The following is a 24,053-nucleotide window of genomic DNA, read 5'->3' on the forward strand; positions in this document are numbered from 1 at the left end:
CAATGTAAGTGATGAGGGACAAAATCCATTGTCCTTGCTCTGTGCAAAAATGTATACCGAAGTTTATTTGGGCAAATATGAGCCTCAGCAGCAAGAGTTAGACAAATCAACAAGTTATTCTTTTTAGCACAAAATTCATTGTTTTTGTTACCATCCCGCCACTGAAGTTCAACAGGGAAACACTGTCCGGGGAAAAACAAAGACTGTAACTTTGGAAGATATCCACTTATCTGTAACACACAGACTGCTGAAGCTCCATTTTACCTTCAGTTTACACAGAACAAGAAATGTTAATTTTGTACTTCGAACACCTTTTCAGGAAGAATGAACACAGTGAACACTAGCTCACGTGGTACCAATGTTTTATTGACTTAAACTGCGCCAACAGCTGACATGGTTGAAGGAATGTTAGTATGAAGACATACTGTCTACAAGAGCACTGAATTGTGTTTTCCTGACATCCATGTGAAAGCACACATGTACATACAGTACATGTAGTCAATAAGCTTTCATAAGCTTGTAACAGCATGTCAGACTATATAACAATAAGACAATGCAATATAGTCACAGACAGATACAATAAATGCACATTTTTAAAAGCCTTTCGGTAACATGAAAGAAACCTTAAATAAAAGTGTGATAATTAGATAATCTGCTGGCTTTCTGGATTCAAACATCCTTGCTTGTGAGCCATCACTTATTTTGAATAGGAATTCCAATTAATTGGACCATTTGTAAAACAGCTCAATTAATCCTTCTTATCTAGCAAATTAATGTCATTTAATAAAAGAAATACAGCTCCCATAGGTCTCACTCATAGTTCTGTCATAGCTTCATGGGATATGTAGTTGTTAAGGGCTAAAAAAAAAGAAATCATTGCTTTATCTTTGTTAACATGAGCAAGTTGCCAGTACAGTAGTAAATGCCCATCGCCATCATTAGAAAGCCAGAAAAAAACATAGAAAATACATAGTAAAACAGGCTACCTTGGAAAAGGGATGGGGTTTCTGCTCTCCATGAACTGAGCTGCAAAAGTTTTAGTGTTGCCAACTTAATATAACTTAACACAACTTAGAGAGCAACCATGATGAGACAGTTGCAGAGAACCAATCAGCATAAAGGAATAGTTTGTTTATTTACCTTTGGTGAAATTTGACCCACACATTTGTGCTGTTAATTCATAGCCAACCATCTTAACAGTGCTGACCTTTGAGGAAATGGCAGCCAGGGAGTCAAAAACAGATAATTAGCTTTCATACAGGACAGAGGAGCTCCCTGTATTCAACAGGACAATACTTAGATTCGATGGGCAGTCCCCCAAGGTAATACTCCCTTTGCCTCTCAGTCTGGAACCATCTTCGAATGAAAATAATAATAAAATAATAATATTAATTAAAAAAAAAAGTTTTCCCCTGTGCAGACAGCCATGAGGAGATCTGATTTACGATTCAAAGGATTTTAAAATCAAAAACTAAAGACAGTGTGTTCAGGGTCCTTGTATATTCCTTTTTTAAAAGAAAAAAAAATGTCAAAGAAGACCTTCTGCCACAGTCAGCCACATTGGGTGAAGCGTCAAATAAAACTATCTTGAATATCCGGTTGATCAAAATATCAAAAACACGCCAAAGTCAAGGTATCCTTGAATTTTCCTTTGGACAAAGCAGAGGGCAAGAAGACACACAGAAAGGAGGCATCAAAGTCCTTTTCCATCTCGTCAGTCTCCCTCCACCTCCCCACCTCTTTCAGTGGCTCCCCAAGGTGAGCTGTTTGCATTTTCACTTGGTTGTGCTGTTCAGCATTCCAGGGTGGTTAATGGAATTAAAATCAATGACAATCTCAGTCCTCTTGGGCTTGAACTGCCTGCCAAAACACACAAAGAGGAAAAAAACAAAACACACACAGAAGTCAGGGAGGCACAGGTATGAGGACACACACGGAAAACACCAAATAGAAACATGGATGAGGATGAAAATCACATTTTCATCATACTTTCAGCCATCGCCCACTAACAAGAAATGTTCACAAAGTTGGGGCAAGTTGTAAACAGAAATGTAGGTGTGTGTGTGTGTGTGAACAGGAGAGAGAAGAAGGTAAAAGACAAAAGACAATTTGCCTTTTACAACCGGCTCATGTGAATTTATTAAAACTATGAAGACATCATCGCTTTTCACAACTTGTAATGAGTTGTGGGAGCATGCATGTGTGTGTGTGTGTGTGTAGATGGTTAGGTGTGTGTCTCTGTGTGTGTGCTGATCCTGTGGGCGGGCGTTACGGAGAAAACAGCGGAGTTGACTCAGGTAAAGACGAGATGGTCCTTCATCTCTGTGGAGAAATCCTTTCTTTCTTCTGCAGGCAAACTGAGAGCGCTGGATTGCAGCAGCGGTCTGTCTCTCGGATCCAGTGATTGTGTTCAGGCGAACATGGGGCAGAGTCTCAGCTCGTCCAGCGAGGGAGGCTCTTCAAACTTGGTGAGGGGAATTACACGTGCACAGGGTTACCTCCTTTAGTAAACTGGCTGACGGCCAAAGCAAAGCTTCCTCTGGCGTAGTTACAATGGAATGGCGATGTTTAATTCGCGCAGCTGCTTCTTAAAGCTGCAGCGACGTCAGCTGCGTTGCCATGACTCTTGGTGGTGTTGATGCGTCTCTGCCAGTGAGAGAATATTTCACACCAAGGTGCAAACTGAGCAAAGCATGCTGGGAGTTGGAGTCTGTGAGAGCAGCATTTTGGCGCTGCTCTTTTGTTTCAGGGAGTTTACATGAAGGCCTGCCTTTGTCCGATCCTATGATTGAGGCCCAACACACTACATGCTTTTATTTTGGCATCAACTGTTAGAAAGACGAGAGATGAGTACCTCTACAGAGGAAATTTCAAATGTTGGAGGGAAACGCACCAGCGTTATATATATATATATATTGACCTGTCACACATGACTGACATTGTCAGAGACAGACAATTGCAGCAGAGACACTAGCAACTATTTCTTGGCTTTATAGACCTGACCAGATCTGACCTTTAATTCAATCAACCAGGAAGCTTCCAGCACGTCCTGGCGCACATTGACTGCCCACAAAAACATTGTCAACTTCACCCTCCTCCTTCGTGTCATGACTGCTAGTGTTCACTGTGGTGGATCAGATAGAAATCCTTTCAAAATCAGGATGGGAGTCAAGCAGGGTTGTATGATGGCTCCTGCCTCATTCTAAATTAATCTGACTACTATCATGTACTGCATCCATGAGCATGATAAGCTCCCATCAGGTGTTACCATATTGGCTAGATACAGGCAGTGTGATAACAGGATTTTCAACTACTGTATGCGAAACATTATTGATACGTTTTTAAATGCATTACATTTTACATGCAAGTCTTGGTGTCAGCTTCTCATTCTTTTTGAGCACAGATGTTTGACAATTTGCGATGTGATGTTAATTTCTCTGCTGGCCTGAAAACTGAGCTGAATGCAAAACACACAAGCAAGTTCTCTTGATTGTTGAAAAGCATTCCGGAAAATGAAAGAATTCACTATGAAGTTTGACATAGAGGAGGGAAACTGAGGAACAGCTGGTACAACAAAAGGAATATCTGTACAACACCATCAGGATGAGTCCTGGACACCAGATATGGCAAATTAATGATACAGTTCCATAGTGAGGTCTGAGGTGATGTTTTGATGTCAACAAAATTCTCCCATGTGTACCAAAGAAAATGAAGACCTGCCAACCCTGGACACATTTTTTGAGCACCACTTTGGTGACCTAGATGCATCAGATGCAAATCACTGCTGTTTGCATAATTAATTATTGTACATAATTTGCATACACGCAGTAGTCAATCAGATAAAAAAAAGTGAAAATTCTTTATACTATTAACAGATTCTTTACAAAAACATCTGCAGATGCCAGTACTGTTAGTTGGTAATTTATGCCTATGTTTGTCCATTTGTCTCTCACTTGCCTAAAAATAGCTTACCAAGTAACACAATTTCACTCAGGCTACCCACTAACCCACCACTACTGCTGTATTTATATAGTTTCTATGTTTGCACATCAAACATAACCAAACTTTAAGCCAATTAGATTTTTAAAAATATGATTTTCACCTTATTTGAAAAAATGATGACAATGTAGCTGTAAAACCCAAACCAGAAAAAACTCTGCCAGTAACAAATGAGACCAGCTGACCAACACACACTGCAGCATTAAATAACTTAAACCAACTCTGGTGCGAAGAAAATAACTTGGTGCTCAGTCTGTTTCACCTCAAAAACCCTGCACCCTCTCAGCGTACCTGGACAACGGTGGCTTTCCCCGGAGCTAATGTGCAGCAGAGAGGCTGCTCTCCACTGCTGGAAATATGATGTTAATAACAACACAGAGGAGCACTCTGCCTCCCCCTCAGTTTGTTATTCTCATACAGGCAGGAGACTATAAGATGCTTTCAAATTAATTAATGCCTTTTTTAAAATAAAAAGGCAGCAGACCACCAGCAACAAACTGAAAATAGTGCCCCCTTTTCTATTCATTCGATCGAGAATCAGTTTTGAATTGAGAATCAATTCTGAATTGAATTTGCACCATCGGCAAGTATTGTCATGGTATTGAATGGGGAAATAAGCATATTTTCCCAGGCTTACAAAATCAATATCTTTTTATTCCATCTTGGTATAAAATTTAAATCCCGATGGACACTTTTGTCTGTCAAATCATGATTTTTTTCATTTAAGTGCACGACACTCTAAAGGTGAGCAACTGCGTGCATAAACTGTATACACCGCATCACGGATGTTCTCCAGCCTTTGCCATCTTTGTCTCCAAAAAAATTCGGGGAAAACCCTGGCTAGGCGATTACTTAATGGTATGATGACCTAATAACAATACAGGCTGAATATGAGCATGGCTTTTGAAACTATAGACGCAAACACATCCCTCCTTATATATTGTACTTAATTTGCAATGGGGGTATTCCTTTTCCTTGAAATTTTCCTAGAGGAGGCTAAGTCATACACTACACAACAGTGCCAACACACACACACACACACACACACACACACACACACACACACACACACACACACACACACACACACACCTCCCAGTAACTTTTTAGGTAACGTTATTTCAGTGGCACATGCACTTCCTTCTTTTTCCTTTTCCAAGCTAGCTTGCAAATTACGTAATGTTATGCTAACATTATTAGTTATTGCAGGTCTAAGTCACCTTAAGTTAACTCGATTCACAATTTTAACTTTCCACATCCACCCATGTCCATTTACCTTTGCAAAGGAGTTAAAAGAACCATCCTTACTTGAGGAACCAGTCGGAGTGAAGAGGGGGAATGAGAGGGATAAAATCAATGTCATGTTGCTGTCCATTTGCAGTCTCTTGAAATGCCCGCTTGATATTTGGGTGAAGGCAGGGGGAATGAATCCGGTGCTGTGATTGGTCGAACTCCTCTTCTTCTTTTGCTTTTCGGCAGGCTAGACGCTGCTGCCTCTTGCTGTTAGACTTTGGTTCTGCACATGCACAACTGAATTCTCAGGTGTCACCACCTTTTTGCATAGTTAAGAGTAATAAATTGTACCAGCTTACTTTGATGTCAAAATGTGTACCTGCTACACAAAATATGTACAGGATGGCAGGTCTGAAAATGTCTTACTCACTTGTATTGTATCCCTGCCATGCTGAGCAGTCTTCTAGAAGCTGTCATCTCTGGCGTGTCATGGTACTTATCAGAGAGATAGACCACTTCCTTAATACCTGGACAGAGGGAGTGAGGGATAATGAAGGGATGCAGAAGGTATGAACACAAAATAAAGACCATTTTTAGTCTTCTAAGCAGAGATTCACTTCGTACCTGGGGAAGTGCATGAAGAAAGAGGTCAATATGTAAAAGAGGTAAGAGCTGATTTCTCCCTAGTATGGCTACTTTTGTCCGTCCTCTAAGGCTCTAAGAGTAGCAAAATAAGTATGCTGCTGGTGCTGACCAACACATTCATACTCTGAGATACAATGAGCATTACAGCTTAGACTATTGATGATGAAATTAAGCTTCTAGGAGCATTTTGACACGTTGCTTTGGGAATAGGTTCATTTCTCAAAGCTTCATTCAAAACAGCGCACATTGCCATCTACTGGTGCTGCAAACCTGCACCTGAACATTCTATATTACACACAAAGCCACACTACATACAGTGTGGTGTAAGGTTGGGTGATATATTAAATGAATGTGATTAATTTGATTTTTGTTTTTGCAGTTTGTAAAATGTCTAAAATGTAAAAATGTAGTTATTACAACATTCACAAAAATTACAACAGTCCTGTAAACTGTGATGTAAATAGTAACACTACACGCAGACCTGCTGCACAAGACTGTTGTAACTCCAAGTGGCTAGCTGGCTTTGGATATGTTGTGTATGTGCATACACACACACACACACACATATATATGTGTGTGTGTATGTTGCTTAACTGTGCTACATGGGTAGGCTAATGGTGTTTATGAACGGACCCAACTTGGTTGTTTTTAATGCTATTTATCTTTCCATTGAAATGTACTCAGATAACAGAAGATGCTATTGGGATGTATAGAGCCCTTCCAGCTGAATAAGATGGTTTCTTAGCAATTGTTAAGGCGACCAATAAGGGTTGTTTAATTTCAGTGGTGGTTCAACTGAGGAAAACGTCTCCTAGCAGACACAGATGGGAGATTGGAATGCTGAAACCTACAGTCGAGGACAGTTTATGGGTAATTTTCCTCCGCATATCGCAAAACTCTCTTTGAATTTGATGTCAGACTTCCGTCTGGTGAGTGCTATGTTCGCTCACTACAGTGTTGTGGCATGGGTGTGATGGAAAATTTAGTCACTGACACTTGCACAGGTCCTATATGGTACTTCAATTATAGCTACCGCCATCTTGTGGTTCTTGTACATTACTACAAACTACAATCACATTATAACAGGCACCAAGAGGAGTGCTGTGGGCGTTTCTTTTCATTTGATAACGTTAAAAGTAAAGTTAGGCTTTGCTGTCGGTTTCCCAACTCATTTAAAAAAAAGATGAGATAAAAAGAGAGAGAGGGGGCTAGAGAGTGAATGAAGAGATGGAGCTGGTAAGAAAGTGGTGAACCAGATCAATAAAAAAAATATCTAATTGTTTCACAGGGGTTACTTTCTAGAGCACAAACAAACACACCTACACCCCTGCACATCACCGTACAACCCTGCAGCGGTGCGCAGCAACACCTGATTTGGTCTGAATACGGCCTCAATCCATCCTTGTTTTTTCCCTCCCCGGCCTGTATTTGGGACCGGCCTTTATTTATTCATGTCGACCACACCCCTGGCCATTATTGGACCCGGCTTTTAATTGAACTATTAGACAACTACAGTATTAGAGAAAATACGGTATATATTTTTTTATATATATTTTTTTGTATGATGATAACATGACTCATTACCTGCTTTGTTGTTTACTCTTCCCTTGTAAATAGTGGAGGAAGATGATTGGCCAGTGGACCGTAATATACTACTACTACCTCTGAACAGGAGTCAGAACCCTTTCCAGAAATATCAGTCTCATGGCAGATAGTGAGGTATAGTTAAACAGTATTAACTCATGCTGATACAACAAATTGATATGTTACTGATGATCTTGATCGTAAACTGTGTTGTACATATTATTCACACTAAGCAGCTCTGAATAAAAAGTTAAGGCTGGGAGGACAGGTAGAGTCAATGGATGTGGCAGCTTCCAAATCAGATTCACCAAACTCTCTCGACTGCTTCTGGGTCAGAAATAAGGAGGGACCGGTTTAGATTCAGGCATTAGCTATAACTCGTAACTCTAGTGAAACAAGTTTCACTTATGAATCTGTTTGTATGAGCGGGTCTTGCATGAGGCCCAACATTGGGTGCATGTATATAAAACTGTGGACGTATGAAGGAATTTATTGGCTGTCTTTCTGCATAAAAAAAAACTGCAATTTTCTTCTGCTGCACACATGATCTACATGGGAGTCCACACTTTCATTATACACCATGAAATCACTTTCTTGAAATATATATGTGAAAAAACCTGTCTGAGCCTGGTGTGAAAAGACTTAAAGTCAGATCACGTCTGCCAGAAGTGGACTGCTCAGGTTGCTGCTGCTGCTGAGAGACTGAGGTAGGGTGACTGAACATTGGCGGCTACCATGGACTTGATCATTACTTGAGCAAATTTCCTCAACTGATGTAAAATCTCATTTAATTTAATTTAAAATATAGCCTGGTGTGAGGCACTCGAGTGTAGAAGCACAGACGAGGACAAAGTTATTTTAAAGTTGATTTAAATTATATAAATGCCTGAGAGCAAGCAACATTTCCCAGGTCCTTCGTAAACATGCAGCTGAGTTTTTTCTCTGGTCTTGACTATTTGTGTCACTCCTTCCTGTTGGGAATGCACTGCCAGCTCATATGGTTGAGCATTATCATTAACTATGATGAAATGCGTCCATGCAGTCTATGTGGGTGGTAAATTCTATATATGGGTAATATTAATTCCAAACACCTGGAATTATAGAGGTTTGTTAAGAACATTGCCACACTTGAGGGCACTGAACATTGGTACAAAATATGAGCACAAAGTTAGTAGTAACTGCAAGTAATTAAAACTTAGATTGATTAATATTAGTAATACAAAGTATGCCTTAAAAAAAAAAATCAGCATCAGCCTACCAACAGTTTCAACTAATTGGCCAGTAACAGTGAGTGTGTGTGTGTGTGTGTGTTGTCAACACCCACCTGCCTGGATGATGAGCTTGGCACACTCATTGCAGGGGAACAGAGCCACATACATGGTGCAGTCCTTCACATCAGCACTGTTTTTGTTCATAATGGCGTTCAGCTCTGCATGGCACACTGTGGCACAGTCAATACAAGACATCACCTTGAATGCTGTCATGGCAATCTAGATCACCTGTGTGCATGTTATGTTCTCATTTGTCCCCCCCCCCCAAAAAAAGCAGGCCTTTGTGTCTGACCTGTGTAATGTTTGTTCACTATATTTTACATCTAGTTGAAAATAGTCTCAATGAAAACTGACCACAGTGAGGTCTGTGGATTAACAAGCAACAGAAGAGATGCTGCTGTTGCGTTTCTTGATGCTTTGAGTGCCACAAACAAAATTCTGTTCACTTGATTTGGAACGGAGGCAGAAGTCTCAAATCAGTCTGTCCATCCCCCCTCGTCCTCCTATAGTTTTGTAAACCAATGGCTAGACTTCCGTGGATTTTCCTTATATAATGATGACTTTTCTTCCAGGGCCACCATCAGACTAATAGAAGTAATTTATATTACTTCTATTAGTCTGAATATTAGTAATATTAAGTTCTAATGACCAAATCCAGTCTTGAAATTTCCTGAGAACATTCACACTCCCAAGAGGAGTGTGAATTTTGCAAACACAAGCTTCCCTTTAGGACCACACCCAGGTGAAAATGAATATACACATAATATCTAAAAATCTAATAGGCAGATTCAAAAACGTCTGTTTGGTTCACTTTAATATTGGGGGGTGTACTGACAGTAGCATCCATGGATCCACTATAAGGGCCTTAAATATTTTAATGTGGTTTAGTTATCAGTTATAATCTAGAAATATTTTGTGTATAAAGTGATTTTCTGTGGATTTGTTTTCCTTAATTTCAGCTCATGTAATGGCAATAAAACAGGCGCATAATCAAAACAGAGAAAGAGAGAAATGGAGAGAATGTGCTCTTTTTCAGTTGAGAAAGATATAGATTCCTCATTTACTCTATCACATCCTAAATTGAGCTCAAAGAGTGAGGGGAAGAACAAGAACTAAGGAACAAAGAAGGATGGAGGAGAGAAAAAGAAGTGCAGACACCTTATTATTTATCCTCTACCGCCCTCTATAGCTCAAAATGTGGTATTACCACATATAGCACTTGAGACAGGAAGATAATTCAGCAGTGTGGACAATTTTCTGAACTTTGCTGCGCACACGATTGCCTTTAAAATATGTATGCCTTCAAAAATGTCTGACACACAGTTTGAAATAAAATGGTCTAGTGGATAAAACCAGGAGCACTTTGTTGTTTTGTTGCACATATTTTCTTTTAATGATGCTATTCCAGAAAAAATGTGATCAGAGTCTGAATAGAGGTAGAGCTAATTTACTCTCAGAGACCTGCTGGTGATTGTTTTCATGTGTGCTGGAATGTGTGTAGACATGGTTCTCACCATAGGGGTACTTAGTGTCCAGGCGGTCTTCAGCTGATCGGGACCATGGTAGCAGGTCATCATCGCAGCCATTAGGCATACCGTTGTAACCAATACCAACTATTTTATTCTCCTGGTTCACTATACAGGCGCCCACCTGCAGGCATGGAGAGAGATTACACTGTTTAGTCCTGTTTTAGTCTGTTGAGTCCAGTGCATCACTACATAAATCAAGGATGAAAAGCACTCTAAAGACCTGGAGATGATGTTGCAAGTCTATCACATTGACACCTACAGGCAATTTAGAGCACCTACTCTGTATGCAATTAGATTGTGGGAGGAAACCCACACAGAAAGAAGCCAGCCAACCCGCTGATTCAAACCAGTAAGGTGAGAATGGTAATTACGCCCCTCAAAAAGATCATATATAGTTTGAATGTTTGTCTGTGTCTCATCTCAGTCTGATATAACAGGAAATGTTATTTTCTAATTTCACCTTTGCTTAAATGGAAACTAAACCTGGACCCTATTTTCCCATCTTTTTTTGTCTAAATGACAAATGGGGACAACAGTTTTTGAAATTGGTCCAGAATCAAGCAAGAGTGCTGCAGCCGGCAGCCGCGAAACAGGCTGCAATGTAATCCTCTGGGGCAATAGCACCCCCGTATGTCCACTAAGGGTGCTTATTTTTGCCACTGTTCATCATTCTTAAATCTCGAGAGAGTTGAGTTGTTGTCGAAATCAGCTAAATATTCAGCCATGACAGAGTTGGAGAGAGGAGACTGTTGTGTGGAGTACAGAAAGCATACCTTAGTTTTATCTAAAAGATTTTCAAAGTCATGGCTGATAATTTAGCTGATTTCGACAACGACTCAATTCTCATGAGATTTCAGAACGATACTTCTCCTTGAGCGAGATTTGGTTAGACATGATAACAAAAAGACTGGATCAAGTGAAAGGTTAAATAAAGTTTTATTTCTCTGTCTGGTCTTTTTCATAATGTTGTCAGACACTTATAACAATCTGAGCCTGTCAGTGGCAAAAACAAGCACTTTCAGTGGGCAGAAATTGATGGGGCACTATTTCCCCAAAGAATTACATTGTAGCCCATTTCACAGCTGCTTACAGCAGCACTCTCAGTCAATACTGGACCAATTTCAAAAATTGTAGTCCCAATTAGTCACCTAGACACAAAGATGGGTAAAATAGGGTCCAGGTTGAAAAATACTGAAGTCTCCCTTTAAAACACACCCTCAGTAGAGAATCTGAAGGAAACTGTTGATGCTTTCCATTCTGCAATGGAAAGCATCCATGTGTTGTCTCGTCCTTGCTCCTCCATCCTCAGGCCTGGGAATGACAAAGTTTTACATTTTACACAACCACAGTGCTAATAGTGAATTGTTATGAACGAGCTAAAACGAAAGCTGTCTGTGTGTAGGTTCTGTAACTGTTATCTTAGTTTGCCATGTACCTTAAAATTCGGTAAATTCTTGTAAAATTAGCTTTGTAGTAATTAAAAAGAACTGATAAGAATATTGATAAAAGTAGTAGTATCAATAAAATCATAACAATACCCATCCCTTCTGCTGGCTAGTGGCTAAACCTTGACTATGGGAGGATAAGAAAATCGCAGTTGAAATCCATTTTGTATGCTGCACAGTGTGATCATTCACGAAAATGACTTCAGAACTTATTGCTTGAATATTTGTTTCACTTTTCTTCTTGCTAATGTGTCTGTGAATAACTACAACTTACATACAAAATGTAGCTCAAAGTGCTTTACAACAAAAGAAATTACATACAAGTGCTTCACATCACAAAAGAGACATAAAATGAACATAAAAGCATTTAAATGTACATAAGACGTAAATAAACTCACTTGATAATATTACTAAACATAAGATAAAATAAAGTGAAAATACAATCTATAGAATGCGTACTTCACTGGTGGTAATTTGAGAATTTATAAGCAAAAACTCAGAAGGTATTTCACCATGTGTAGACAATCTATAAATTACCAAATAAGTCTCTTTCAGCTTACCCTAGAACATCTGCCCACAGATTTAACCTCACTTGGTCTTATCTGTGTCAGGCACAACCCAAAGCTGCCTCCTAAAAAACCATTGTGTTGTTCATTTTTAAAATAAATATTGTAATGATAATGGTCCACAGCACCTAAGCCCTCCAGAAACCTAGGAAACACACTGTGCTAACATCAAGGATGTTCCAATCCCTCAAATGCGTCTTGGAGGAGATGAGGAAGGAACCACAAGCGTATCCTATGCAGAAGGTTTTTTTTTTTTTTTTTTTTTAAAAACTAGGTGGCAACACCTCTTTGATTTGAACATGTTTACTGATTGGTCAGCTGATCTCAAAAGACACAGCTTTAAAGGGTAGGTTTAGGTTTTTTCAAGTCTGTCTTAATAAACATGCCCATATGTACATGGAAATGGGTCTTGGTCACTCTAACACTTCCTACTCTCCACACTGGCCTTGAAGAAGATTTTGTTCCTCATTTCTTACAGTGTAGTTGTGCTCTGAGAGAATAGCTTCAAGGCCAGTGTGGAGAGTAGGAAGTTTTACTGTGACCAAGACCCATTTCCACATGGGGACGTCAGTATTTTATTAAGACAGACTTAAAAACAAAACTTCAACCTATTCTTTAAAGTAGGGGTGCGCCAAAAAATGGATTCACATAAGAATCGCGATTCTATCTCTGCTGATTCAGAAATTCCAAGAATTGATTCATATTTTGCAGTCTTGCCACAACGCTGTTATCCATTTTTTCCTGACATGAATTAGCTCGCTAAATCCCATAGATGGCACAATGACGCCGCGCCAGTTTCCACCCGGACCCAAATCCCGGGGCAAGAAGAAAGCAAAGTGTGTCATGGAGAGACCACGAGCAACAGAGTACCTGACAGAAAAACAAATACAACCTGCCCCATTGGCAATGAAGGCATTAATTTGGAAATATTCTGGATTTTATTTTCTCAAAGGGAAAAAGGAGCTTGACAAGACTAATGCAATATGCAAGCCTTGCAAAGTGAAGGTGAAGTATTTCGGAAACACTACAAACTTGAGGACTCACGTTGTACGCCATCACCCAGAGATAGATTTGGAGCAGCAACCCCCAGTGGCAGCAAGCGTTCCGGTGAACCAATGCACTCTGCAACAATGTTCTAAACTTCAAGCCAACTCTGAACGGGCAAAGAAAATAACCAAGTCCATGGCGAATTTCATTTCAAAAGATATGCAGCCCTACAGCGTTGTTGACAATGAAGGCTTTCGGCACATGATGCACACAATTGAGCCCGGGGGTCCGTTCCACAAAGCAGGTTTAGTGAAAACTCAGAGTCTGTTAACCCTGAAATGAGGGAAACTCTGAGTTTTCCATTTCAGAAAGGGAGGTAACTCAAACCAGAGAAAGAGGGATAACTCTAGCCTGTTTCAGAGAGAGAGGTAACTTAAGCTCTTGGTCAGTTACCGTAGTAACAGACTCTATGAACCTAACCTGGTCGGGACCAGGTTTTTCTCAATGAACCTCAAGTTTCTCTCAGTCTCCGCCCTCTTTCAGAGCCACACACTCCATTTGATTTCCTCATTCATTCAGTCAGCAGGCGAGTTTTGGCGTAGCCTAGTTCTGCCGTCTATCATTTAAAAAAATCATTAAAAAAAAAATCACAGTCAGTATATTAGAAGTCCATTAGGCACAGTAAGTGGCGACTTTTTCACTAACATGGCATGTCCTTTTGATAACGATCCCGTGGATGAAGGTGCAACATTACTGCGCAGAGAATTAAATATTCGTTGAGAGATGGTTATCAGACTGCGCATAGATGTTCTAGCATTTCCAGACAATTATCTTTTTGGGTGGTACCATTTCACATCACAGTACATCATCTACATACAAAACCTAATCCGTACTTACATTTGCAACATTACCAATCGTAGTCATGCTCTCACATCCCAGCAGATATTGTGTGTTGCGCTGCATTTCTTTGCAAATGGAAGTTTTTTGTACAATGTTGGAGCCAGCCACTGGCCTTCCTAAATTCTGGCTTATGGCCAGCTCCTCTGCCTCCGTTAGGTGCTAGATTTCTAGTTCTAGTGGGGTGAAAAACGCAGCCCTCCTCTTCCCCGTTGCCATGGTGACTCGTTGAATCGGGGCTCCATTGATGCTGGCTTTTTATAGTTGTGGTGCACGCGCTTAACTCCAGGTGAAACTACTCCGAGTTGATTAAACTGACTCAAATCAGCTGTTCTGGAACCAGAAACTTAGAGTTTCCTATCTCAGAGTAGATCAACTCAGAGTTCAGGATTAGACTCAGAGTTTGTTGAACCTGCTCTGTGAAACGGACCCCAGGTATACTATACCATCTCGTCGTGTTTTTACTGAGAAAGCGGTGCCTCTGCTTTACCAAGAGACAAAAGAGGACGCCATGGAAGCCTTGAAGAAAGCACCGAGAGCAGTACTAACATGTGATACATGGACATCACGAGCAACTCAATCATATGTCACATTTTACCGCTCACTGTATCACTGATGGTTGGCAGCTGGAGTCTCGTGTTTTACAAATCAGAGTGATGCATGAAAGCCACACCGGAGCAAACATGAATGAGACATTTCAGATGCACAGGAATGGGGGCTCCAAACCACCGATGTGGTACTAGTTACCGATAACGCTGCTAACATGGTAGCTGCTACACAGCTGGGCAACTTTAAACATGTTAAGTGTTTTGCACACACCATCAACCTGTGTCAGGACTGCTGGGGAGGATTCGGCGAATCACGGGATTTTTCCACCGCAGCGCCACTGCAAATCATGCCCTTGAGCAGAAACAGAAGCTTCTGGAGCTGCCAGTCCGTAAGTTGAAGACAGATGTGGCTTCAAGATGGAATAGCACGTTCAAGATGATAGAAAGATTTCTTGAGCAACAGCCAGCCATTTGCGCTGCTCTCCTCTCCCAACATGAACAACAGGACATACACTCCAAGGTGTTTGCTGAGGCTGCAGCACTTGAGGTAATTCTCCAATACAAATAAGTGTGAAAAAAAAAAAATTTGTACTACATCATAATTGTGTGTGCTTATGCTTAATAACTTATACTTTACTTATCCACTTCATACCCGGCAGGTGGATTGCTGGGGAATCAAGGAAGTGCAATGTCAGTGTGTGAAGTTGTTTGGATGAGTGGTTCTAGAAAAATATATAAAAACCTCAAACAATGTGCTTCTTCTTCTGCCTGTGGAGTCAATGAGCTGAAATACGGACAGCGCCACTCTGCCATTGCAACCCTCATTGTGGTCGGAGGTGACTTAAGCTCTACTATTGAACTGTATAATGTGAATGCAACTTGGTATATACAATCAAGACTTAGTGCTGGATGTCTTTGGCTGAGCAGCAGCACCCTATCCAGCTCTTATTATACATCCATGGTCAATATTGCGTCATAGTCGTAGCGCCACCTTCTGGCAACAGGAAGTTACAGGTGCTGTACTTTTACGACCTCTGTCTAGCAAGTTGAACACATCCACTTCAAATTTGGTCAGAAAAGTCTTAAGACCTTGATGATGCTATATTGTGAAGAGTGTGAGTTTTCACGGAACGCTGTTGCCATGGCGACGCGGCAAATTTCAATGTTTCGCATTGCAAAACAAACTGTTGATCTAACTAACTGGACTCCACCTCATCAGATCTTTCCCAAATTTCACCTTTGATAAGAGTCCCAAAGAGTCTGAAGACATGTACAGGACAATACTGAACTATAGTAATAGTGCGACCTACTGGCAACAGAAAGTTATAGGCCCCATACTTTTACTACCTACTACCAGATCCACTCAAAATTTGGCAATAATTATAAGATGAAATTATAAGATGATGCTAAATTGTGAAACTTATGAGTGTTCATCAAAAGCTGTTACCATGGCGACACATTATTCGTCATGAAACAGGAAGCTGTTTTTGATGGGCTAGGGATGATTGCAAACGCACAAAACTTGGCACACCTGTCAGAAAATGTGTATTTAGTTGTCTGATATGGGTCTCCTTCTAGAGAACTTCAAATTTGGTCAGTGTCATCTAAAGACCCTTATGATGAAAAGTTATCAAAATCTTTAGTTTTCATTAAATGTCTTTGCCGTGGCAACGCGGCAAACTTGGATGTTTCGTCATGAAGCAGGAGGTTGTTGTAACTTGAATGTACATTGTCCAAGCTGCACCAAATTTCTCATGCTTGATAAGAGTCCCAGGCCTGAATGCATCTACATGTAGCCTATATATTGAGTCATAGTCAAGCCACCTTCTGACAACAGGAAGTCAGCCTTACATGACAAACATCATCTGATTTACATGGAATTTACATGGTGTGGTGTACGCATGATATACAGCAACATGACATGAATGGGTGTTCTCTAGTGCCACATAGTGGCCACAGGAAGTAATATTTAACTCTGTGTGATGTCAGATATTCATGAAAATGCATATGCATTTCAGTCAACCTCCAATAAATATGTTGCTGCATTAAAGACCCTCTTGTAGCACTGCCTAATGGCAACAGGAAATTCAGCCTTATGTGACAAACATCATCCGATTCACATGAAATTTGCAAGGTGTGGTCTACGTTTGATATACAGCAACATGATGTATAAATAGTGGGTGTTTTCTAAAGCCACATAGTGCACACAGGAGGTGATATTTAACTTGCGCAACTGATAAGAGCCTGGTCCTGAACACATCTGCATGCCCGCAATAAAAGCCCTTTGACTGTGGTGCGCCCCGACGTGTGCAAAGGTGTGAGGGCCCGATCATCGTGCTTGCAGCTTTAATTATTATTATAATTGACTTGTATTTTGTATTTTTGGAGGCAATAACTGCAGTCAAGTGCTTTCTGTAACTCTGAATAGGGTTTCTCCACTTCTCCACTGGTAGTTCGGCCCACCCTTCTTCAGCACAAGGCTCCAGTTCTCTCAGCTTTGATGGGTGCCATCTCCCAACTGCAAGTTTCAGCTCTTTCCACAGATGTTCAATGGGATTCAGATCAGGACTCATAGCAGGCCACTACAGAATGGTCCTAAGTTTTCTTCTCATCCACTCTTGGGTGCTTTTTGATGGATGTTTGGGATCATTATCCTGCTGGAAGATCCATGACCTGCGACTAAGACACAGCTCTCTGACACTAGGCTGTATGTTTCCCCCAAAATGCCTTGATTAGTCATCTGATTTCATTGTGCCCTGCACAGATTCAAGGCACCCAGTGCTTGAGGCAGCAAAGCAACCCCAAAACATCACTGAGCCTCCTCCATGTTAAACAGCAGGCATGGTGTTCTTTTCTTTGAAGGCTTCATTGTTTCTTCTGTAAACATAGGATTGGTATGATTTACCAAAAAGCTCTGATTTTGTTTCATCTGACCAAAGCACATTCTCCCAGAAGGACTGTGGCTTTGTCAACATGCATTTTGGCAAAGTACAGTCTGACTTTATTGCGTCTCCCTTTTAAGAGGGGGGTCTTCCTGGGTCTTCTACCATAGAGCCCATTTTTATTCACATAGTGACGGATGGTGCAACTTGAAACTATTGTACCTTGAACTTGAAGATCAGCTTGGATCTGTTTTGCAATTTTCCTTGGTTCTCTCTCAACCATTCGCGCAATCCTTCTCTTCAATCTCAGGCCAATTTTCCTCTTGCGACTACATCCAGAGATGTTGGCTGCACTTCCATGGGCCTTAAACTTCTTAATAACATTGGCAACAGGGGTTATAGGAACATCAAGCTTTTTTGAGATGGTCTTGTAACCTTTACGTTGACCATGCTTGGCTATAACCCTTTTTCTAATGTCTTCAGACCACTCTCCAGTTTTCTTTCCGTTTTCCATGTTCAATGTGATGCACACAGTGGCACAAAACAGCAGAGTGAGTAATTTTCTCCTTTTAAACTGTCTGCCTGATTTATAAGATTGAAAACACCTGTGATAGTAATTAAAACACAATAGTCTGCTTAAAGTATCACTACAAATCAATTATTTCTTACAACTTCTAAAGGGTACTAATAATTTTCTCCAGGCTATTTTAGAATGTCTTTATAGAATAAGCATGAAATCAGATATTTCCACAACTGTTTTGTTTCACTGCAAACCAAACATAGACGTTGATGCATTGATAATAAAATATCTTTTAATTTCAACACTGTTTAGGGTGAATGGTGCATTATTTTAATAAAATGCAAGGGTAGCAATAATTTCGGCCATGTCTGAATATACAGTGATTATCCTGCTGTAACCCCTTCATTTTATCTTACTATGTTATTTTCTGTGCTTAGTTCACATATAACTAGATTTGCTGGTTTTCTTTATGAAATGACATTAGTGTTAGTGGGTAACTAGCCTTTTGTTGCTACTCTGTTTATTAGCTTCGTGCTTAGCCTAGTTTAACAATTATCTTTGCGTATTCGCAGTCAAAGCAGCCTCATTAAAATGATGGCATGTGATGACCGTTCCACAGTTACAGACAGGATGTCTCTATTAGAGAAACGTGCCCATGAGTTAGAGCAGTATTTTTGAGCTAATGTTACTTTAGGTATGATGGGCATTCCAGATAGTCATAGCCCTGCTAATGATAGCACTAGCATAGCCTCATCGGCTGCGGTAGGAAATGGGCGTGTACTTTGACATGCAGGTCAAAAAACGCAGACTGACAAGCTTTTGTCACGTTTAATACTCATCATTAATAGAGAAGAATAAAAACAGTGGTAGGTTCTTTTTCAGCACTTTGGCCAGGCTGACAAAGAGTCATAACTTTATTGATCTATGTATTCCTATAGCTCTCAGTAGTAATGACTTCATGAGCTTCTTTAATAATAAAATTCTAACTATTAGAGACAAAATTCATCAAGTCCTACCCTCAGCAGGCACCGATTTATCCCAAAACACAGGAACTCTAGAAACAGCTGTGAAACATGATATATATTTAGACTGCTTTTCTTCAATTGACCTTTCTGTACTAACTTCAACAATTTCTTCATCTAAACCACCATCCTGTATCTTAGACCCCATCCCAACTAGGCTTAAGGAAGTCTTATCCTAAGTTAGCACTTCTTTACTAGATATGATCGATCTGTCTTTAGTAACAGGCTATGTACCACAGTCCTTTAAAGTAGCTGTAATTAAACCTCTTCTTAAGAAGCTGACTCTTGATTCAGGTATTTTAGCCAACTATATACCTGTAACCAGTGGCGTTTTATATGTAAAAAATTGGTGGGGCACCAACTACTTCAATAGATAGGCTACATACCAGGAAAACTACAGTACTTGCTCTTGCTACTGATGTGTTTTTTTTTTAACATATTATGGGTCCATGCATGGCTCCACAAAACACTTTTAACTACAAAGTGGCTGCTTCTAGCAGGTCTTGTACACATATACAGAGGAAGAGAGAGAGAGTGTGTGTGTGTGTGTGTGAGTGAGTCAGAGAGAGAGAGTGAGTGTGTGAGTGAGTCAGAGAGTGAGTGAGAGAGTTACATTACCACTGTCACAAGCCTAGATTATACAAGTAGTTCCGACTGAGCAATCTGATTGGTCAACTAGACATTCAGAACGTGCTCAAATCAGCATGACAGCACACCTTGCCGTGCTCAAATGAAAAAAGCCTCATCATAAAAATATTACTCCGCCATTCATTAGAACTACAGACCGTGACGTCGCACTAACAACAACAGTCCTTTCTGGGAAGAGGACTAGTGGTTGATATATAATGGAACATTTAATTGGCATTAAAGTAGGGCTGTGCAATATTTATGCATCGTGCATAGGTATCGTTATCAGGATATGAAATGACCTATATCAGGGTATGAGATTTTGGTCATATTGCCCAGCCCTACATTAAAGGAACTGCATTATGCTGGTTTAATTATTTATTTATCAGATCAATTTGTACACGTTCATTAATGAATCATGAAACACTCTGGCAACATTGTCTACTTTTCATTGATTAGCCAAAAGGCTCTTCTTTTCTTCTAGTTGTCATTTTTCGTTCCAAGTGAATCTTTGCTCATTCAGGGAAAATATACAGCTATACAGTTTAGCATGGCTGCACAGTTGCAGTTATTATTACTCCTGTAATATCAGCCTGAGCCTTGCTGTTCTGCCAAATACAACAAACAAAATAACTTTTGCTCTTGCTGTTGTCGGGTTGCAACCTTATTCTCCAGTGCGATTGTGTAAACCCCCCCCCTGTTTGTAGTATGTATAAAAGCATATACGTGTCTGGATATCTGTGTGCAAGTCTGCACTGGTTACTGTGCCTGTAGCCTTTCACAAAGTTATACACTATAGATTTTATTTAATACATTTATTGCTGTTTTCATTGCTCCCTCTTGTCTGTTCTATTCTTTCACTAACAAAAAAGATTTTAATTATTTTAGCTTTAATTATTTAGATTAGATTTAGATTTTAATTATTTTAGTTTTTTAGATTTTTGTTATTTCCATCAGTCTGATTCTGAGATGCCCTTGTCATCGGGCACCGGCTGTATTTCTTTTAAAATGTTAATGTCACTTAATTATTAATAAACATTATGGGACAGGTTGGGATGCTGTGCATCATGAGTAATTGCCGTCTCCTCATAATGGCAGTGGGTTGAGCGAGGATGTCCAATTTGGTAAATACAATGAGTCCTCTACCCTAGAGGTTACACTCTCTACAGTTAAGACCTGGAAAAACTTCTCACTGGACAACATGAATTTACCAAAAAGCCACCAGAAAAATAACATCACTGTTAAACATCTAATTTAAATGTGAATTTTGCTAATTGTTAGAGCCCCTGATCGTTACACACACACACACACACACACACACACCTGTGAGCTTGGGTCTTTGCTCCTCTGAGCGGACAGAAAGGCCACAGCCATAAAGTACTCAGGCCATTCCAGATAGTCTTCTCTCTTCTTGGTTGTGGTGCTACAGAAAAATACACAGAAAAAAAGGATAAGAGAATGAGAGGATGTTTAATTTGTGAAAACTATCCCTTAAGCCATCCTGACTTATGAGACTTTCCATTTACTGAAATCACAGCTCATTTCAGTGCAGTGATTGGCTCTGCTTACCCAACTATGGTGCTTACATTTGAATTCAGCTGGTATTAGCTAAGGTGCACATACACAGTAAATTGGTAATGATTTGCAACAGGATTACCATAAGGAAAGTCACTTCAAAAGAACACAGAGGAATCTTTTGAGAAGAAGCCTGACGTGTATGATTGTCAGTACGAGCTTGAACATAATAGCCTTTGTCAGTTTTGCGAACACCAGGGGAAAATACTCCACAAGCACAAGCTTCACTAGGAAATATATTGTGGCTCAATTTCAGCTGGGCTCAGTTTTGGCAGCATGCCCAGTGGCCCTATGACTTCATCTGAAAGTGTGAACCCTGCTTCCGCACAAACACTTAGTTATCTAAAAAAAAGACCCGAAGGAAACATCATTGCTCTAGACTATATGTTGTAGGCACAAACATATGAACTCAGACAATGGATCTGGGACTTCATGTATTGATGTAAAAATAAATTTATATAAACTTAATTTACACATTTACAAGAGCCAGGTTGTCAATTACTGAACCAACTAGGATTTAAACATACCTTTCATAGTTTAAATTGCTTTGTCTGGCCAAGAGGCAATACCCCGAGTTATCACTTCAGTATGATATAAGTAACAGAAAGCAATAAATTCTTTATTTTAAAAGATAAATTAATCGAACAATTAATCGATTAACTAACGTTTCAGCACTAGTGCTCACTAATGTGAGGAAAAAAGCTCTCTCACAAACACACACACGTGTCGTTAAACAAGCTAGGTTAGCGTTAGCCCACGTATGACACAAGCACAACAATTCGCCCAGGCTGGTGTTTGAAATATGACAACTTAACAAACACAACGGGGAAAACAGCAGCACACTTCTGGGTGGAGGTGGAAGTCACCCTAGTTTATCCCTGTCATGCCGAATGTAGACAAAAAATTAAGACAACTTCTAACCCGTTTAGGTGCCCAGACTTGGGCTGCTGAATGTCTTCCATATTCTTCCACAATTCAGGAGTTACTCCGTTTTCTGTTTTTCTGTGGACCTGTGGTTGTTCGTTTTTAGTCAGCGGCGGTAGAAGCAGAACGAGCTCACTACGTCAACATGAAACAGGAAGAAGAAATCTCCCGCGCTGTTCATGATGATTTTATCCCGGGGTTTTGACTTCCAGGACAAAACCAGAATCCTTCACAAGGACTGGAGGACTCAAATCACAACCATGACCATCACGTGCAACCTTTAGTTATAGCTGTAACCTCAAATATTTAATTGGTAGTATGTTGATGATATCTAGTATGTTGACGATAAAAAAAGAAAAAGTGCTGGCAGAATACAAATACAATTCACAATTTTTCTCAGGCTTACATCCTTCACCTTTGTTCCATTACCGCCATCTACCGGATACAAAATCACCAATCTGAAAGGACGAGTTCACAATTTTTCAAGTGTCTTAAAACAACAGTCAGCTGTCCATATGGACAGTAAACACTGTAATCATTCCTCCTGTTCATACTGGCCATTAAAAGAGCCCCTTTATGTGTGCTTTCAATGTAAGTGATGGGGGCCAAAATCCACAGTGTGTCCGCACAGTTATTTTGTGCAAAATGCATTTAAAAGCTGATGTGAAGCTTTTATGAGGCTTCAGCAGTCTAACTTAGTCATATCAAGTGGATATCCTGACTTCACTTGTTTGGAGAGCTGACTTCTATTGCTTTTGTTTTAGCCCTGATTCACCTTAATTATCCCAACTGTGAAAAGTCAGGGATAACCCTGCTCTGCGCAGGGGTTTATTAGCCCAGAGTGGGGCTATCCCACAATCCAAGCTTTAAGTTTGGAATGGCACTGTTAAGACTTGGGCCTAGAACTAAGTGTATTGTGAAAAGCCCTTGAATGTGCCAACTGGAAGCACACCATCCATCTTTCTGTCCTTTATGACAGTTGTTTGCTTATTTATGAAACTCTCTTACAGTGGATATTTTCACTTTGTCCCAGCTGGATAACCACAGGAGCAGTTAATAACATAATTAACTGTTCCATTTAAATGTCCCAGTAAGTCATACCAGTGAGCCAGCAGGAACAAAACTAAATCAAATGTAGAATTTTGAATTGTAGAATTTGTACCTAGTTACACTTGTGAGAAAGATCCATAAATCCAGATTAAATGCCATACTTAGATATTTGATCACAAAATAAACACCTTATTAAAATTTCACCACAAATGTTCCAGATGAGTTCCAGTTTATGAATGGTGTGCTCTCTAAACTAGTGTAACATGCAAAGGCCTTTTTCACAGTAGACATTTTGACTTGTCACAGTAGCAAAAGCACAGGTGTTATTAATAACATTAACAGTGCATGGCTCTGTTATATTCAAGTGTTCTAGTAAGCCATGACAGATAGCAAGCATAATAGATACTAGAGATATCTAAAGACACACACCACCACAGGATAAAGAACAGACACTATTTAGAATATGCTGTATTAATACCGGCTAATGCAGTACAAGTATTTCAAGGAGAATTGTATGACCAGTTTTCTATTTTCACAGTTCACATCCTGCCAGTTAATGCCGATCTCTTAGAACCTTAGCTATGGGGGTGGGAGATCCTAAAACACTAACACTCATATGAGCCAAAAGGCACTGATAAATGATGTCATCCTGGTGGGAAAGGGTGCCAGTTGAATCCTGAATTTTTTTAAACATGTAATTTATCAATGCTGTGGGCATCACAGATGTATTGTTGTGGTGGCAGAAATGT

The 24,053-nt window shown here is 40.0% G+C and overlaps 1 protein-coding gene across 1 annotated transcript; it reads right to left on the reverse strand.

Moving 5' to 3' along the window:
* Positions 1–345: 345 nt before the first annotated feature.
* Positions 346–22,530, reverse strand: dctd (dCMP deaminase). Its single transcript, XM_044346699.1, has 6 exons — positions 22,252–22,530; positions 21,079–21,178; positions 10,247–10,382; positions 8,786–8,902; positions 5,663–5,759; positions 346–1,860 (listed from the first exon to the last, which is right to left on the reverse strand). The coding sequence occupies exons 1-6, from the start codon at positions 22,290–22,292 to the stop codon at positions 1,776–1,778; spliced, it is 576 nt and encodes a 191-aa protein (XP_044202634.1). The 5' UTR covers positions 22,293–22,530; the 3' UTR covers positions 346–1,775.
* Between the last annotated feature and the right edge of the window lie 1,523 nt (positions 22,531–24,053).

This window comes from Thunnus albacares, chromosome 3 (assembly GCF_914725855.1).
Source record: "Thunnus albacares chromosome 3, fThuAlb1.1, whole genome shotgun sequence".
Lineage (NCBI taxonomy): Eukaryota > Metazoa > Chordata > Actinopteri > Scombriformes > Scombridae > Thunnus > Thunnus albacares.

What these genes read in the sequence shown, in the direction of transcription:
- dctd (XM_044346699.1), bottom strand. Translation starts at nt 22,292, where the DNA reads ATGGAAGACATTCAGCAGCCCAAGTCTGGGCACCTAAACGG. An exon ending in AAGTCTGGGCACCTAAACGG is followed by an intron (nt 21,179 to 22,251) that starts GTTAGAAGTTGT and finishes ATTTTTCTGTAG; the next exon opens with CACCACAACCAAGAAGAGAG. An exon ending in GCAAAGACCCAAGCTCACAG is followed by an intron (nt 10,383 to 21,078) that starts GTGTGTGTGTGT and finishes CCATGCCTGCAG; the next exon opens with GTGGGCGCCTGTATAGTGAA.